The 18,848-nt window shown below is 38.3% G+C and overlaps 1 protein-coding gene across 1 annotated transcript in view; it reads right to left on the bottom strand.

The window, feature by feature from the left end:
- Window positions 1-2,723: 2,723 nt before the first annotated feature.
- The window catches only part of ITGB6 (integrin subunit beta 6), a 46,872-nt gene continuing 30,747 nt past the window's right edge, over window positions 2,724-18,848 (bottom strand). The window contains exons 10-16 of the mRNA XM_036387219.1: window positions 17,988-18,122; window positions 17,361-17,778; window positions 16,677-16,899; window positions 14,086-14,183; window positions 9,358-9,477; window positions 7,635-7,801; window positions 2,724-6,352 (exon numbers count right to left, since the gene is read on the bottom strand). Of these exons, the coding sequence (XP_036243112.1) occupies window positions 6,251-6,352; window positions 7,635-7,801; window positions 9,358-9,477; window positions 14,086-14,183; window positions 16,677-16,899; window positions 17,361-17,778; window positions 17,988-18,122 (1,263 nt within the window). The 3' untranslated portion in view covers window positions 2,724-6,250. The remainder of the gene's footprint in view (window positions 6,353-7,634; window positions 7,802-9,357; window positions 9,478-14,085; window positions 14,184-16,676; window positions 16,900-17,360; window positions 17,779-17,987; window positions 18,123-18,848) is intronic.

Below are 18,848 nucleotides of genomic sequence, written 5' to 3'. Positions count from 1 at the left end.
CCCTGTCTTTTCTTAGACTTCACCTTCTGTGTGAGATCTATACAAAGATATGAATCCAGTGCATGTTCATGATCTGCATCCACAAATAAAAGCCATCATTAGATTCACACTAATTCAATTTCCTTACAGACCCATTGCTTTTGCAAGGCACATGCACAGATCCACTGTGTCATGTGTTCAGCACCTCCTTACACGGTAATTTGTGCTCAAAATCTGGAGTCTGAAGACAGGTCTCATTTTTTCCCCAATCAGCCAGAATGGGAATACCAAACCAGAGAGCACCTAGGAAAGAAGAAGGCCCAAAATTCCTTGCACTAGCAGTGCCCAGCAATCCATAATTACATCTTTTTTGGAGGCACTGTCCAACATCTTATTTGGATCTGAAAAATGACAGTTCCTAGGCATCCTGAATCCACTCCCCAGCAGCCTTGGGCTGAGGCTGGTGCTAAGTAGAGAGCTGTGGAATGAACCACAATGTCTTGGCAGTTCTGTGTTCCCCTTGGCATGCCTTTTGTAGCTGTAGTGTGCTTGGAGCTCTGGACATTGTGGCTTTCTGAACCCTAACTGTAGGTATAACTCTAACTCTAGTCTGAGCAGCACATTCACCTTCCCTTTCCCTTATAAGTTTTTCTTTTTACCCCAGAGACAAAACTACTCTCATTTATCAGCTCCTCCAGTCATGTTACAACTGGATAAAGTCACTGCAGGCGCTGCTCCCACCTTCCCTACCTCCTCTGACACATCCCAACCATGACCAGTGACACCTTTTTCCCTTCTGCAGCCCCCCCTGTGTGTTTCTGTCACACCACTCCAGTCTCCCATGCTCCCAGGCAATTGCTGCATTCACCAGGCTCTGCAGTTTCTGTCCCTGTCAGCTCACCTGGGTTAACACAACCTTACAGAACAGCCTGTACTGGCCAGTTTCAGGTTAAGTCAAATCCCCAGTTGTAAATTGCCAGTTTTATGTTCATTAGTCAGAATGTGGGTTTTTTCCCCCTAAATGTGACTTTTTAGTTTTATTTGTTAGCCAGTTAGCTTTAGGCTAGAAACTTATTTTTTAAAGTGAAAAACTCCTTTAAAAGATGACAAGAGCATTACTATGAGTTTTTGCTTCTAAATTCTGCTAAATAGCAGCAGCTCTTTCACAGGCACGAAATGGAGAGAGTTACTGCCTATGTGACTCTTACTGTGCCACAAGAGCCATCCCCAGGTGAACTTTTACCTCTCCAAGCCCTCCATCCTCTTCCCCCAGTAAATGCTCACTTGGCACAAGTCTGGAACAGTTTGTTATGGTATATGATTCAGTAATAGATAGAAATTTTATTTTTACTATAAATCTAGCATGTCAGACTGGCTGTTGATTGGCAGTTATATCAAATTCAATAGCAGGCAGATATTCATGTAGTTCATTTGATATGGCATTAAGGGAAAAAACCCAATATTTAAATACTTGCAATAAAACATAAATGGTTAATGGGGCCAGAGCTGCCTCTGGCCTATCCCTCTTTGTTTCTAAAAGCCTTTCTTCACCTTATCCTTTCCATTTGAGATCCTTGGCAAAACTATACCTGCTGTGCCACTCATCCTTCAATGTAACACAGTCATTTTTTGACATTCTTTTTAGTACTGTTGCTGTGAAATCAACTGAAGAATGAAGCAGTTTTTTGCAAAGATTTGCCAACAAAAGAATGCCTAATGTGTTCCCAAAATAAAGCTATTAATATTACACTCTAGATTTACTAGAAGACTCTGAACAACTCAGGAAGAACAGACAACCACTAACAAAGTGCTATCAGTCTAGTTGGAAAAAAACTTGACTGGGTGTAACACTTGGAACAAATATATATGCTTGCAGAAATTCTAGGACATAATGTTTGCTCAGTGCTGACATGATTTCACAGGTTGGGAGAGGGTGTGCCTTTGCACCTTGTACACTCCTTCCCACAAGAGCTGATCATGTTTTCTCAGCCGTGCTTACATGCTCCAAAATTAGACTCCAAAATCCCACAGCTAATATAAAATACTTACTGTGTTCATTAGAGAGTATATGCATGGGGAAACCCAAAGAAATTTACTTTGCCTCTTTCATTAACCAATCTCTTCTTAGGTGAAATAATCCTTCTGTTAGATACCTTACTTTGTATTCAATAAAAATGAGTAGACAGATTTTTTTGTTATCTTCAATATTTTGCTTTCTAGTAAATCAGATATATAGAGTCAGTCTCCTACCAGAGGATTTATGAACTAGCATTCAGGAAAGGGCTAAAGAGAAAATATGCACTTTGCTGTGTATTTCCAAAAAGATATTGCTGCTGTTACCCTGACAGAATGGGTAGATCTTTAGCTTTAAGTAACTTGTGCTATTTAGAAATCTGTACAAAAGAATCATAGAATGGTTTGGGCTGGAAGAGAACTTAAAGATCATCTAGTTCTAAAGAAAGAAAGAATGACATATGTCATCAATCGTTGTTCCAGAAATAGGCTGCTTGCAACATTCATCCATTAAGTCATTTCCTTGAAAAGTAAAAGGATCCCAAATGAAAAAAATCTAGACATTAAATTTCATGTACTGTCTTTTGAAGTGGGGAGGAAAAGAATTTCTAAGGTATGCCAAAGCATAAAAAATTTGCTAAGATTTGTGAATACATATGAAAACAGTGATAACAACACAGGCTAAAATGGAAAATTAAGAATGAACAAAAAAACCCCTTATTATAAAATGATTCAATTTTACAATCTTTATTCATGGTCAAATAACTCCTTTTTACACAAACAAGTTGAATAATTTACTGGTTTCTTTCAAATAGATGAAGGTAAAATTTGTCTCTTTTTATTTTTAGATTGTATATAGTGTGATAAGTTTTGGGGGCCAATAACTCTGTTATACACACTGCATAACAAACTTGAACTTTTACATAAAGGCAGATGAAGCATGAAGAATATTGCACTTGACACCCAAGTCTTGTATCCCAGGCTCATTACCCACTAGTTACATTACAAAACAAACTTGAATGCAATCTGGACATTTACAATACAAATTATCATGCACCTTTTATTAATAAAATGAAGAATTATCCATTTAACATACATTACTGAAATTACTATTCTATACGGTGTATGAGATGTACAAACACCATAAAATTACTGATGATTATTCTTTTATTCAATTTAATTCATTAATGAATAGAAGTATTACTATTAAAAAATGTTTTGGCCAATCTCAAGGTCCAGCCTCAGGTCAAAACAGTGTTTGTGAAAACAGCAGAAAGATTTTTTCATCCCACTTACGACACACAAACTCACTTATAGCTTGGTAGAGGAAAAAAATTTAAAAAGGGAAAAATATGAACTCTGATGAAAATGATATAGTTAAAAAAAAGGGATGAATACCACACTTGTTTCGAGGGTGAATGCCAAGTGAGATCTTCAAAGTTCTTGAAATCTGGGAGTTTAGTCAAAACCGTTAATGCTGTTAAAGTATGGCTCATATGTATGAGTCGAGTTGATATCCCTCAATAATAGAAACCTTCCTCACCAAGTCCTTCTATTTTCTCTCTTCTGATGAATTCTTAATTGTTTGAGTGATTTCCATCCAGACAATTTGGAAGGTGCACAGAAAATTTATAGTACAGTCAGTCACAGCAGGGAAACTGCAAATCATCCTGCCTGGCTCCTGTACATCTTTGATAGTTTGGAGAGAGATTGTTAGGAGGAGCAATTGGACTGTAAATATAACAACTTAGATCTCTGTTGATGATCAGAAGACACAAGTGATGGGAAGAGGGTGAGAAGGTTTGTGAAATGAGATCTTCTGTAGGAACAGGGAATGTAGAGCACCAAGCATTTGATATGAAATACAAACACCACTTTGTCATTAACTTTTGAAGGCTGAGATATGTTGGAATATTGAAATGGGCAGCCTACAGGAGAGGCTTTCAGCCCTAATAGTGAGAAGCAAAATCAGATCTCAGAAACAGAACTTAAAAGGCATTTAATAAACAGTATAGATTTTTATTACTTGAAAAGTAATAAAAATATTTTAATTTCTTTCAGAGAAAGTTTATGATTTGATATTTCTACGTGAGAAATAAAAGAGTAACAGATAACCTACATGGGTAAAATCCAGATTTCCCTAGTCCCTTAGGCAACCCTCACCCAAGTGGAATCTGAGCAGATTCAGGGGCCAGCTTTGCATGCCATGAGTTTACCCATGTGCCAGGAAAACAGGATTTGGTCCCACGTGTAACTTGTACTGACATCTGTGGGAGTCCAGTGGTTGGAAGGGCCACAGATGTGAGCCCTTATCTGTGCAGTTTCCACTGTGAGATATGCAGGAATACCAGAACACAGATGTGAATCTGTTCCAGTTTAGTCACAGCCATCATTTCCATCACACTGCTGTAATTTTGGTGGTTCTAGCATCACCTTCTTTCCAAAGGCATCTGATACTATTTCTTTTTGCACAGATATATGTATATAGGTTCTAATGCGCTAATAGACAATATTAACCAGTTTGTTTAAACAAAACAATCTTTGTAAACCAAAACTAATAGTTTCACTGAAACTAGATTCACATCTGTAGCCATTGACTCCAGTAGGCTTTGGATCAGGCCCTAAAACAGGCATGGGTCAGAGCTAGCTAATATACCAGTCTCAATTCCAGAAATTGTGGAGGATATGGAGACTGAAGTTGCACAGACTTGGTAAATATTTATAACAAAATGGACATCAACTTTTTCAGATCAAATACATTCAGATCTATACTTTTTTGGATCAAACTCCCTATTTACCTTAGAGAATTAATGTGATCATTTATAACAGTGCCAAAGTACCTTTGATTTCTAAGTCTTCATTTCTAAGTACCTTCATATGCACATTTTGACCATCAGTTTCAGAGTGGCAAAAAATGCAGCTGAAAAGTGATATTAAAAAATAAAGTTCATTATTGTTACCTTAAAGTACTCCAATGTTGTAATTTTTCTTAGCCAGCATGTTAGTTGCTTTTATACTTTCTTTATCCAGTGCCATGCATGCTAACAGATTACAATTAAAAATTGCAAATAATTTGTTATTAGCTAAAATGGAGATTTAAAAGTCCTCATTAACATAATGGAAATGAATACTAAGTGAAATCCATAGATATTTTTGTTGTTCAGTTTGAGGGGAAAAAAACCAAACCAAACCTAAAACCAAACAACTTAGCCCAGAAGTACTGAATATGTTATTGTGCACAAGAATAAGCAGTTTGGCTGTTGGGCATTGAAAGAACCTCACAACTATGGACATATCAACAAAAAAGTACTGTCTTTGTGTGTGGTAATAAACCTTTTGTGTGAATATTTCTGCATGAAAAGGAGTCCTGAGCCACTTTGTGTGATGGCCCAGCATGTGAGGTGTGTTGTGAGCACCTAAATAATTTACAGGATATAAATGGTGAAATGGAGTTCTGCTAATCCTCTGGTTTAAAAGTGTGTCAACTGGAGTCTCTAATTTACAAATATTTATCTTTTTCTCTATATCCTTTTTACTAGATTTAAAAGGAAAAAAAAAAATCAGTCTGGAGCAGAAAACAACTGCAAGTGAATAAGGCTTGATTGGCTTGATTTAACTTTCCCTGAGATAATCCAGGGCTAGGTCCTTAAAGAACAAGGAAAAGAAAGAGAGAAACAGGACAAGAAAGAAGAATTAGAGAAGAAATGTTTCTGTATAACTTACATTTACAGAAGACAGGTAATATCACTACTTTTTTTTTCTGGTTTTTCTGGAGAAACTATTCAGTCACACAGGTGATATCCTCAGTAGTTTAAACTGCATTCATGAAAAAACAATGATTTCTAAATTTAAACCAGCCCACAAAATAGACAGGTACAAATACATTCCTAAACACTAATTTATGAGATTGTGTGTATGAACAAGGCAGTATAAAGTTCACTGTATATATCTAATTTAACAAAAAATAAGCTTACATGATAATTTAGAATCCTCAATATTAAAGACAAAATTAAAATTATTTTTATGCCATTTTTTAAGACAGGGGCTGTAACAATAAAGGGTCATTTAAAAAAATACTTCTATTAACCCTTACTACTAATATGTTATCTTTATTTGTCCCAACACAAGATATATATTTTCTAACAGAATGGTTATACCACTACAACTTGTAAACAAATATCCCATAATCAGCTGAGAACAAACAAGTTTAGATTTAGATTTCCTGCCAGTAAAACTTAAGTTTGTAGTGTTGGAGGTGCTAATAGAAGTCTGCAGCCATGGGTCTTTTATGCATATCTTGATTCTTGTAAGTCACATTTTTAAAAGTGGTTGTTGAGCCTCTGTACAGTGGATTTGTTTCCTAAAGAACACAAAACAAAAACAAACAAACAAAAACCCAAACAAAAACAGATTAAATGGGAGTCACACAATGTTTGCATAGAAGTAATGTATCTTGGAGGATTTTAGAATAGCTTTTGGTAGCTCACTTGTGTTCCAAGCCACTGAAATCCAGACTGATCTGAATTCAGGCAGCACAAAGTAGCCTGGGCTCAGCAACATGCTTCCCTTCACATCAGCCTCACAGATTAAAGTAATGCACATCATCAAACAATACCTCATCAAATGTGTCCCATAACATTTGTGTATCAAAGCTGGCAGTTAGACCTTTATAAAACCACAGAGAGTGTCTCAGCAGTTGGACATGACTTGTCATGGTGCTCTTGTCACATACAATACCTACTGTATGCTGGGAGAAGGGCAAGTCTCACCTGAGCTTTCCATCCTGGCCTCTCACCAGTCACTCTCTATCCTTTCCTCTTGTGACAGAAAAGAAAATGAAAATGCTTCTATCAACTGTATCCTTCCCTTCATACCATACCTAGCTCTCCTGAAGGATCAAAAAAACATTCTCAGGTGGCCTTGCCTGTAAGTTAGGGATTTGTCCCAGGTCAAAAGCTGAAAGGCTGACAGTGCCCATTCTTGGAAAAAGTTGCAATTGCAGGACTTTGTAGGAGAGTGGGGCTGTGTGAGCACATTTTCTGCTTACTTGACATGCTTTTTTTGAAAAGATCCTCAGAAGCCCTAAAGCTTTTGCAAAAGAGCAAGAAAGTCAAGGGCAGAAAGGAAAGAAGAAAAGGGAACATGTGGTGCAAGCTTACATTAGGTGCCCAGAGCTATAGATAGAAAACAAGGCCTGGATTTCTCTGTCCTTTCCCCTGCATTTGGGACAGTTCCATTCACTTCTGCTTGGTGGGAGTGGGCTTGGATCATGACAGAGGCCAGGAACAACCTCCCTTTCCTAAACAGCTCTAAACAGGCACAGGGCTACACCCTGGATAATCATACAGGCAGACAACAGCATTGTTAGAATTAATGGAAGACTGGCTGCTAATTAAAAACTATTAATAAAAACCCAGTTGTCTACACATTCTTACATGTGGAAGAAATTAAACTAGGAGATGAAACACTAGATTATTTTCATCTATTAAAGAATCATAATTTTACTTTATAGAATAGTAAATGTGGCAAAAACCTACCAGCAAAATCTATCCATTTAAAAGAACAAAATCAAGATCTGGAATTTTAAAGGCATCATGTAACCAAACTAAAGAACCTTTATAAAATCAATGTATTTCACATACCGTTTGCCATTTAACTTTTGATTTTTCTGCTTCAAACTTGGCCACCTCTTTTCGGTCTTGAAGTGACACCAGTAATTTCCATATGCAAAGTAAAACAATGCCAATGAGAAGGATAGCAAGGGTGACACCCACCACTATCATTGGGATATTTGGATGCTGTGCACAATCTGTGGAAACAAAACCAGTTATGTCTGTGGATAACCAATCAATAAATTTTAGGCAATTAGAAACAGTCAAGAGATGTGCTGAGATTCTCATTTGCCATAAGCTGGGCACACTTTTTTCTTCAAGTTCATGTTATTTTTCTCCTGCTAGCTTCCTAAAGGGTTTGTGAAACCAGCTGAAAAATATTGCATTAAAATGTTTTAAAAATTATTTGTTAACTTCTTCCACTGCTCTTTTACCGTGACAATTAGCAACTGCTGGATACACAGACTCTGAAGAGAAAACTCAGAAAATTGATTTTAGATCTGTTTCAATATAATTATAAAAAAACAGGGCTGAGTTTACAAAATTATGAATTTTACAATGTTATGGCTGGAGCTCTATTTCAATTAACTGATATTCAGTGAGTTGCAGAAGAAAAGATTCTAGTGAAATCTATGTCAGGGTAAAGTGACCAAAGATATTGCTAAAACAGAGGAAACTGCATATCTCTCATGAAAACAATGAGGAAAAAAATTCCTTGACATTTGTTGAAAATGTTGGACTGTGGACTTGGAAGGAATTTTGCATTTCAAGTTCTGCAATAAATTTTACAGTAAAATATTTCAGAGGGTCAGACTTAAAACTGAAATTTTTGCTTCACCAAAACCCAAAGAAGTTTGATTATTTTAATATTAAAAAGTACTGTCTATGAAAGTTACTGAACACTACTATTTTACAAAATTTTCTTCTGAACCATGGTTTCAGAACATTAAAAAATTCATTTCAGTCTGGCTTGTCTTACAGGATTGCATTTCACATTCAGTTTTTGCTTGATGGCCTCAGTTAACTAATTCTGAGGGGCTCTGTTTTGAGCCCTGGGCTGGTGTTCTGGCTACTGGTGCCATATTGACTTCAGTTCCATGAATGAAATTGTATTTCTAGAGAATTTCTTGAGGTCTCATCCCAGTTCACATTTTAAGGTCCAGGAGCAGAACAGCAGATGACAGTGAAACTGGTTATTGTAGTGTTGTGGGAGGCTCATTACACAGAGGTCAATGAACTCACTGAGGTCAGTGGAAATAAGATATTTCTTCTTCTTATTTTTTTTTTTTTGGCCAATCTACTTAAAATACATAATAAACTATTTAATAAAGATAAAATCTTACCTTTAAATACTTGAATCTTAGGGATTAAGGGATGTAGTTTAAGAGGTGTGCTTCTATAGTACTACCCTTGTTACAAGCACCTTTGTATATCTAATTTCAAAGTGATTTATAGTTTTATCACATAATGCAAATGATGTTTGGTATCATCCTCTTAGAACTGCACAAGCTGTTGAAAAAATTAACTTATTCTTACAGCCCAAGGATCATTCTGCCCATTTTTCATGAAAGGCCAAGTATTCATGTCACTACTGCAGTAAATAAGTACTTGAGGAGATCTTTGGCTGGGCAGAGAAGAACTACAAACACAAGGAGGAGATGTGCTGCTTTAAAGAGCTCTGCTTCTAGATTGCTAACCTTGTCTGTGGTTTTAAATCAGATTTCACCTACAAAAACCAATATTCACTGCTTACCTTTCCTTTCTATGTTGTGAATGACTGTCCTTCCCTGTTCATCCACAGCCAGTAGAAATGTGGTTATACATTCATTTTCCCCCTGCAAAGAGCAGGAAATGGATTTATCCTCTGAATAATCTGCAGAGGAAAGGAAGAAAGTAATTCATCAAATCAAATGCAATTTAACCTTTAATAACCAGAGAGACTGCTGGCATCACGTTTGTCACAGCCTTGTCTGCAGATGGTAAAGAGTGAAAGACAAAAACAAAAATACTGTCAGAATTTCTACTAAATTTAATGGCTTTTCTTCCAATCCCAATTTTGTTTAGTTTCTGATTTTTCACTTATATTTCCAAAGAACTGATCCAGATGTTGTCAATCTGCACTGACCATCTAGTGCACCTTGTAACTTTAGTGTACTGTGAATTTCAATGAATTGGAAGTGCTCCCAAAACTCTTAACTGGCAGCTGTCTAGGAAATGTAATAGCCTCAAATGATGGGGCAAAGTAACCAGTGGAACAAAGTATGTTCCTTTGGTGTGCAGCTACTCCTGCCACCTGTAGATCATGTTTCAGGGGTAGATATACATACATCAAGCAGCTGTGGGTGCTGTTAAAAGGGCTGCCATTCATTTCCTACACAATAGGCCCCTCAAAGGTCATTGTGTCCAGTACTGCTACAAGAATAACAGTAAATAAAGATTAATAACAGGATAATAACAGAAATTAATAACAGAAAACAAAAGATTAATAACATAAAACTGCCAATCTGAGATTTTTGTAACAGGATTCCGGATGAAGCAGATAAAGTGGCCTGAGATGACAGTCTGACCCCATTTATTTATCCCTCCATTTACTGTTGATTGCAGAAAAATTTAATCCATTTTTTCCTCCCAGGTTATTCCTAACTGGGGAGCTGAGAAAAATTCATTCAAAGGGAACAGAGAGACAGAAGGAACTGACTTTGAGGGACAATACAAAGCAAATAAGCAATCAGAAAGTGAGAGTACAAGTGCGGAGCTGGAAATATCATCATATGGAGTGTAACTATAATATAATATTTTACAGAGGAAAATATACTTTATACCTGTGTGCAATAATACCTCTGGGGCTGAATGTTTATGTTTTCATATAGTCCATGATTTGAGATGTCACTGGAAATCTAGGTATGATTTTCAATATATTTTAGTCAACTTTCATAGGATTTATTTTTAGAAGAAAGAAAAAGAGTAGGCTTCTCAAATATTTCTTTAAAATGATTGTCATTACCATTATTTTCTACTCATTCAAAACTCTTAATGAAATTTCATAAGCAATTGTGCTAAAAATCTAAAGTCCTCAAACTTTAATATGAAGAGTAACTGAATAGAAATCAGACAAGAATAGAGCCTTTTAAAGAAATCTACGCTACATTTAAAAAATGCTTGCTCTATTCTTTTCTTCCCCATACTGCTTAATAAGATTTGGTCTTATAGAAAATACTATTAAACACCGTAGAAAAGATGGAGCTATTGACTACCCTCCAGTCCTTTCCTCTGCTTGTTATAAAAAGAGAACGCTAGCTGGCTGGATTTTGATTTGAGCCTTGTGTTTAACCTGTTGCTGGCCCTTGGTGGCAGCACCTTTTGTTATCTACCAAGGGGACAGGCAGCCTAGACCTGCTGATTTAACAAGATCTGATTTTGTTAGAAGGGCCATGAACTGCAAACTTATGGCTCTTGTTGGCACGTCACAGTTCCAGTAACACTGACAAAAGTTTTGCAATGTTTGTACTTTCCCAACTCTTAAGCAAGCAGACTCAAAATACTAACTTGCTTACCAAGAGGAAAAAAAGGGATAAGGATAGTCGATAGCTATCCTGAAAATGGAGAACAACTTGCAAGCATTTACCAAATATCATCTAGAAGGCAGTAACTGCACATAGATTAGTTATTTTTACATGGTAATTTTTTGTTTAATGTCATAATTTGAAAGCAAGGGGAGCAGAATACTGATTATGTGCAATGATGTAGAAATGAAAGCGAAAATGCCAGTTCAAGCTATTCAGAATCCAGCTTATGGTTAGCATTTTTATTTCTCTAATATTATTTTTAGAATGAGGGATCACTAAAGAGAGACCATTGCATATGTTCTTTGCAGTTCATCAGCATAAAAATTTGCCTACGTAGGTAAATTCCTGTAATTTACATCTGTGTAATCTTCTACATTCTGCAGAGAATTTTCACACTCTTCTGCAGCCTAATTCTGGCAATTTAAATTGTATTTGAAATAACTGGAGTCACACTGGAGGAGAAATCAGGTAACAGTGGCAAGCAGGAGACTCAAAGCATGAAAGACTCTTTCATAGCAGATACATTTATAAAAGATTTAACAACAAAAATGTTGACTGTAAATTTAAATGTCATTATGCCCTTTTGTGTTTGCCTTTTGCTCAACAAAATGCTTTTTTTGAGCAGAGTTCACCTCACCCTGACTCATAACAGAGCTATGCTGACAGAGAGGTTTATTCAGCCTCCAGTAACCACTTTGCTGCTGCACTGGGAATTTGTGAGGTGTCAGCACTATGGGGTAGGAAAAACTCAGGTTCTCCAAGGAAAGTATAACTGTCCCTGCTGGGCTTGTGGCAGGAGCAGCCTGGTGCCCTGTGGCTGGGGTGCTGGCAGGAGATGCCTTTTAGGAATTTTGGTTCCTCTTGCCTGGTGAGTAGAGCAACAAGAACTCCTCCACCTATGTGGCAAATGGGTGATTAGCCTAATTTAAGTGTTCAAGTATTAAAAGTGAATAAAAATAGAAGTTTGAAAGTGGTGCCTGCTGTGGAGATGTGGAGATAAGCCCAGCAGATGTGGAGCCATCAGCACCTACAGAGCTGCTGGACACCCCAAGTCCTGGCAGATCCCTGGGCTGACCTCACCTGCTGGTGGGGAGCAGGAGAAGAAACCCCTGGCAAACCCAGAACCAAAGCAGAGAGGTGAAAGGCACAACTCAGAGCCTAAAATGGGCACTCCCAGGAAACAGGAAAACGTAAAGCCCACACTTTTTTGTTGCTTCACACTTCCAGTCATTGTATTGCAACATCCATGTACAAATAGAAACAAAATTTTTGAAGTGCTAATGTTTTATTTAACCCAGAGCTTTTTTTTCTTTCCCCAAAAGCCTTGAAGCATTAAAGAAACTAAAACATAAACCAGAAAGAGGTATACTACCCCATGAAGTTGCTCAATAATATGTCTTAAATATTATGTGGTGTGCTACTTATACCACTTTCAGATGGGTGGATTTTGTTCAGATAATAGTTATTATTCTATTATTATATTTTAGCTATTATATTAAAGGTTAATTTTTTTCTTTCAGGACTTCTTGGTGAGGCTACCCAAGCATTTCAGATTTTCAGATGAAACAGTTTGCAACAGCTGCTTCTTTTTTTTTTTTTTGAGGCATCTGGAAGGTTGCAGTAACTGCTGTAAATAAATTTTAAATCTAAAGAAGTACCTGACAGTCCCAGTCAGGGAAGCACAGGATATGAAAAAAAGGAAATATGCAGGAATAAGAGATGATATTGCCATGTTTGTATTCCTGTGACCTCTGTATGTGAACAGAACCATATAAAAGGCTGTTTTTGCTCTTGATTAGCATTCATTATATTTAAAAGTATAATGTTTTTTATATTCCTAGCTACAAATATCTTCCATCTTACAAAAGCAACTTGAAAACTTTACTAACTGAAGACATAAAATACAAGTGCTTATATGTCTTTTAAGCCTGTAAAGATAGTTTTATATTTATAAATATATACTGAAGTATTGCCATCAAAAACAAAAGGTGTACCTTTGCTTGAAGGATGTACACCAGTGACATTTCTGCATGCACACAGCTCTGGATGGGTTTCCAAGAGCTTGCAGATACAAACCTTCGACATGCACACATGAATAAATGAGGATTCATCTTCATTCTTACATCTGTCTTGTTTAATGCTTATGGTACATCTGTGATGTGGATATAATTAGCCTATGTCCTGCCTTACTTAACAATTGCTTGTGCCATAGGGTTGGGAGTAGAATTGCAGTAGAATAAATACAGGCTGCCTGCTGAGCAGGCACCTCGCTTTACAAAAAAAAAAAATTTGCCCTTTTTTAAAGGTTTGTTTTGGTTCTTTTTGATTGTGGTGGGGGTTGTTGGGTTTTTTCCTGATAGTACTATTTTACTCAAGATTAATTCCTATTCCAGAAATTTCCATTGATGAAAGGCACTTTTTAATTAAAGCAAACAGCTGAAAGATGTTCTTAGCCTTTCAGAACACAAGAAATGTCTTTGCCACTGGTTAAAGGCTGTGTTTAGTCACCAGCTGTAACCAAGAATCTGCCTAAAGACAGGAGTCAGGTTTTGTATTTGTAAGGCTGAAGAAGCCCTGCTGGAACTCATGGTACAGGCATAACTTAAACTCAGGAGCTTTAATATATCACTGATTTGCAGGGATTGGTATCTATTCAATTCTATACTTTCCTGCATAAACTACTTAGAAAACAGGCATGATCTAACAAGTTAATTACCTGGAAGGCTTATACCAGCCAAGTTCTGCATTTCCTTCTTGCCTCAAAAGAGCCATAGACAGACAGTAATTCCCTTATGACCCATAATATAATTCCACAGCAGAAAAACAAGGCTACTTTCAAATATAAAATTACTGAAAGTGGAACCTCCTGCTAATCACACACACACACACAGGAGAGGAAGATTGAGTATACCAACCCTTTTCGATGCTGACAGCTGCATCAACCAATTTGCATTTTTCACTGCAATCTCCCAGTGACTTGTCATCAGCAGCCAAGTGACATTCCACACAGCTCCTGTGGAAAATAATTCAGCAGCTCATCAATCTCTGCCTGCCACAAAGCAACAATACAAAAGCCAGCATGTGTGCATCTGCATTTTAAAAAGCAGCTAAATAAAAGGTCTTCTGCTATGGATACAGTTCTCAGGAATATGATAGGTACTGCCGCCAAAAAAAAAGTCCTAACAAAACCAAAGAAAAAAACCCGCACCTGAATAAAGGTACTGTGGATAAGCTCTGTCTTGTCCTCTATTCTCTCCCAGTTTGTTAGCTACCAGACAGAACCCCAGGCAACTTTATTCATGTAGGTCTATCAGACATGTGATTACTCACATGTAACGTTCCTCTTCAAAAATTAAAAAAAAAAAATATTCTGAACAGCAAATATTCTTACACTAAATACCAGCTGAAGGAATTCCTATCAGATGAACAATATCTGAAATTGACTTCAAAGAGATCAAGCTGAGGCACCTACTATGAGTTTGCCTTTGTTGCAAGTCTATTGAATAATGCATTAAAACACTTTCCAGGTGTCTCAACAGTTGTCTCTTGAATATGTTTGCTTGTCTCAGGAATTACTTAGATCCTATTTATACTAATGAAACTTACAGGAAAATTATTTTTTATTCAGCGGTGGAATGATTGAAATACTATTTAAAAACAGAATCTATACCAATTCCTTTAGAAATCTTCCTGTAAATTCAATGAGGATTTTAATAAAACCAGGGTTTACAAATGGAAAATAAAACAACAAACAGAATTCATATATGAATATTTCTGATGGAAAACGTGTTTGCTAATTTTTCACAAATAGCTTCAGCCATATTGAGTGGCTGAGACTCTGAGAAGCAGCCTGAAGGACTGACTTCATTTAAAAAAAAAAAAAGGGAAAGAAAGGAGAGGAGAAGAGGGGAGAGAAGAGGAGTGGAAAAAGGAAAGGAAAAAGGAGAACTGCAACAAAACATAAAAAAAACCCTGGCTATCTCCTGTTGTATTGAGTTACATACATCCATGGGAATAAGCTGAGGCTGCTGAGTTTATCTTCGGGGATGGAGGTGACCTTATCCCTTGCTCTGGAAAAGGTGAATAGTAAAAGTGAGTGGGTAATGGGATAGCCTCTATCTCATGGAGATAAATTCAGTATTGGTGGTGGTTTTGTCATATTCACCATGTTTCTCATGCTACACTCTCTTTCTCAGCTGCCTTGCCATTGATCTCCACCCCCTCTGACCTGGTCTTTCAGCTCTCTCAGTTACCCTCCCAGGTATTCCCAGTGTTCTCTCTCTCTTGGCTTTTTGTGCCCTGAGTTTCAGCATGGGAAGACACTGAAACAGAAAGAAAAGATCCAACACTGCATACAATATACATGTTTAAACGGGTTAATGTAATGCCTATCATGTAACTTTATATTTCTTATTCTTTGCCAAATTGGGCAGAGCAAAGCAGCAGCATTGTCCTTTTTGTTTAAAGCAGTTGCATGCAGAAATTCTCTTTGAACATGCTGAGAGGCTCAGTTTTCTTAGGGCAAATTTAGCACTAACAGAAAGAGATCAATGAATTAATCACATCATAGAATAGCTTTTCACTCAGATACACTGTAGACTCCAGTGACAGGTATGAAAATATAGGTGTTGGAGAGAAATGGATCTCAACTCTGAATAAGGAGACAGGACATCATCATGAACCATGCAACCTAAACTGCTCAGCACTCAAAAAGCAAAGCCAGGGTCATTAAAAACGTGTGTTCTGTGAAGTCTAATCCACCTTCTAGCTTAATTTCTGCTGAAGACTGCTCCATTTGGACTGCAGCCCTACAAGAGCTCATGTAATACAAGCATGAGCAATGGTGTACTTAGAGTGGTCATCTTCACAACCTGAGTATTTTTGGTTGCTTTTCCTGTCATGCACCATAACAGACACCTTGCATCACAGCAAGAAAGCTACATAAATTGTGTATGCTCAGTGGACAGAAGACATTTCACCACTGACAATCAATTTCTCATCAACTTATACAATACATACAGCTACCCATTTATTCATTCCCAAACTATTATCCAGTTTATTATATTTACACCTTTTTAATTCAGTCAAGCTTAACTGAATTTGGACTATGAATTTGGGAAGGTGCAAAGCTTGAGGGGACAACATGACCTTACTCATTCATATTTATGAGAATGGTAATACAAATGCCAAATTTTTCTGTGAGGCCATATAAGTGTCAGATAAGGCCACCATTCTGATTAGCTGTACAGCCAGGGACAGCAGTGGAAGTGTAAAGTTTTACCTGTGCTGACTTAATTGTTTCACATAAAGTCCTTTTGTACAAGAGTAATGCTCATGAATGGTTGATGTATGAGTTGTGACTACCCACCTCAAAGGACAAAGAAGCTCTTGGGTTCTGGACTGTAAATCCAGTCTACAGACATGGCAGTAAACACACTGCTGAGGCTGTGTAGGAAACAGATACCTGGATGATATAAACATCAGAGGTTTAAAGCCACCACATTACCATCTAGAACTGCAGGGGTCACCGCAGAGAGGGCATTTTTCACACGTTTGGCCTGAAGCCCCTGGATGGGTGCAAGCACACGTCCCACAGATGCATTCACCTCTCCCACTGCACAGTGTCCCATCCTCAGCAATGCAGGTGCTGGTATCAGTTGTGCAATTACAGTATTCACCAGTCCATCCACTGTGGCATCTGCATTCCCCACAGTCACAGTCACCATTGCCTGGAAAAACATTTATTATACTTCAAATCAGTCACTGGTATTTCAAAAAGAATCTGAAGGATGGTCTTTAAAATTATTCTCTTTAACAGAAAATATTTTGCTCTCTCCAACTCTTCTTCCTAGCATCTTTCTCTCTCTCCCAAAATCTTCAGTTTTAAGCCAGAGGATCAGATTTTTGCTTATCCTGGCTGTAAGCCAGTGCAGCTCCATTCTCTTTACTGGAGCCCTCCGTGCAGATCTTGTCTCCTGACAGTGCACAACCTAATTTGTAAATACTTCCGATTTATAATGGCATAGCTGAGACTATTTTAAGTCTAAAGACCTTTCATAACCAGTAACTCTTTAAACTGAATTGACTGCGACTGAGTATATGATGAAAATACAAATTGACAAGCTACCAGCCGAGGGTGAGCCATAGAGGCCTAAGCGGGGACGCTCCCAGCAGCCATGAGGGGCCGTACCTGCGCACTGCAGGCCGCGGTGCCGGACGCATGAGAAGTCATTGCACTCGCAGCGGGGCCCGTAGACCTTTCCGTAGGGGGACGGGTGGCACAGGCACTGCCCGCAGTAGCAGTCGCCTCTGCCGCTGCAGGAGCTCAGCTCGGCTGGGCCCCGGCAGGAGCTGGCACCGAGCGAGCTCTCGTGGCACTCGCAGTGCGGCCCCACGTAGCCGGGGCTGCACACACACACCCCGCACTCCAGGGAGCCTTTCCCTTGGCTGCACTTCGGGCTCTGCTTCTCGGCCTTGGCCTGGCACTCGCAGCTGCAGAGGGGATGAATTTCCATCTCCAGCACGTCGCTGAGGCCCACAGGTTTTATCTTGATAAGCCTTCTGGTTTTTTCACAAGAAGAGAGACTAACAGTCACATTGAAAGAGACCTGGAAGAGAGAACGGGGCTGCTGGGAGCACAGGGAACTCTGCAGGGTACTCGGGAAGTGCATGCACAGGACAGAGCAAGAGGGTCATAGATACTGCCTGCTTTTTGGTGACTTGTCTGGAGGAAGATCGTTTAATAAAGAGCAAACTCTACCTTGGTGCCCTAAATTATATGAAGTTCATGTCTTTGGATAATACATTCTTCACTTACTGTATCTCCCACTTTCACATGAGAGCATTTCCTCTGATGTGGAAAAAAGGTCCCGTTGTTACAGATGGCCGTGAAGGAGAGATTGAGCCCTTCCGTCTCTCCTAGGATCTCCAACTCAACCTCAGACCTCAGCTCCTTCAAGGAAAAAAACGTGAGATGAATGGAGTGATAACACTGCCATGTGGTGCCACTGCTCCATGCCTGAGGAACGTGGACTGTAATTTATCCTGACCTACACAGGAGCACACTCGTGCTTTGGCACTTTGTTTACAGAACCCTCGACTGCAAGAAAAATGGGGAACGAGCAAAATAAAGCAAATGCTGACAGACCCAGTGGGAAGCAATGGTGGTATCACTTTAATATCTGCTATCACGGGGCTTATTTCCTGCCCTTCCAGGAGAACAAATTCAATGTTTTATTAAATCACCTTTCATAACTCTGCTGACTGATGCAGGTTTTAGGTCTGGACTTTCTGAGGAGTGGATTTGCGTCCCTGATTGCATTGCTGGGTTTGGGCTTTTCCTGATTAGCCAAACTGTGTCAATATTTCTCCCTCCCTTCCTTTCTTCTCACAATGGAAATTCCTGCTTCATGAGCTGTTTGTGCTATTTTAACCTGTATTCAACAACATCCCCATTATTTAAATCAATTTCTTCATCAAACTTCCATTTTGTGAGTCACAGGCTGTCTTTCTGAAATCGCTTGTACTAGGTATCTACATTTTAATTCTTTTAAATGTTTTATAGCAACTTTGCTTGCACAACCTTAATCCAAAGCCTATCGCAGGCCACAGGGAAATTCCCTATGACTTCATTATTCTGTGGAGCCAGTAAGTGGAAATTTTTCAAAAGTACCTCAGC

This window comes from Molothrus ater, chromosome 7 (assembly GCF_012460135.2).
Source record: "Molothrus ater isolate BHLD 08-10-18 breed brown headed cowbird chromosome 7, BPBGC_Mater_1.1, whole genome shotgun sequence".
Taxonomy (NCBI): domain Eukaryota; kingdom Metazoa; phylum Chordata; class Aves; order Passeriformes; family Icteridae; genus Molothrus; species Molothrus ater.
Note: the sequence above shows the minus strand (reverse complement) of the source record. Positions and strands in the feature narration are given on the sequence as shown.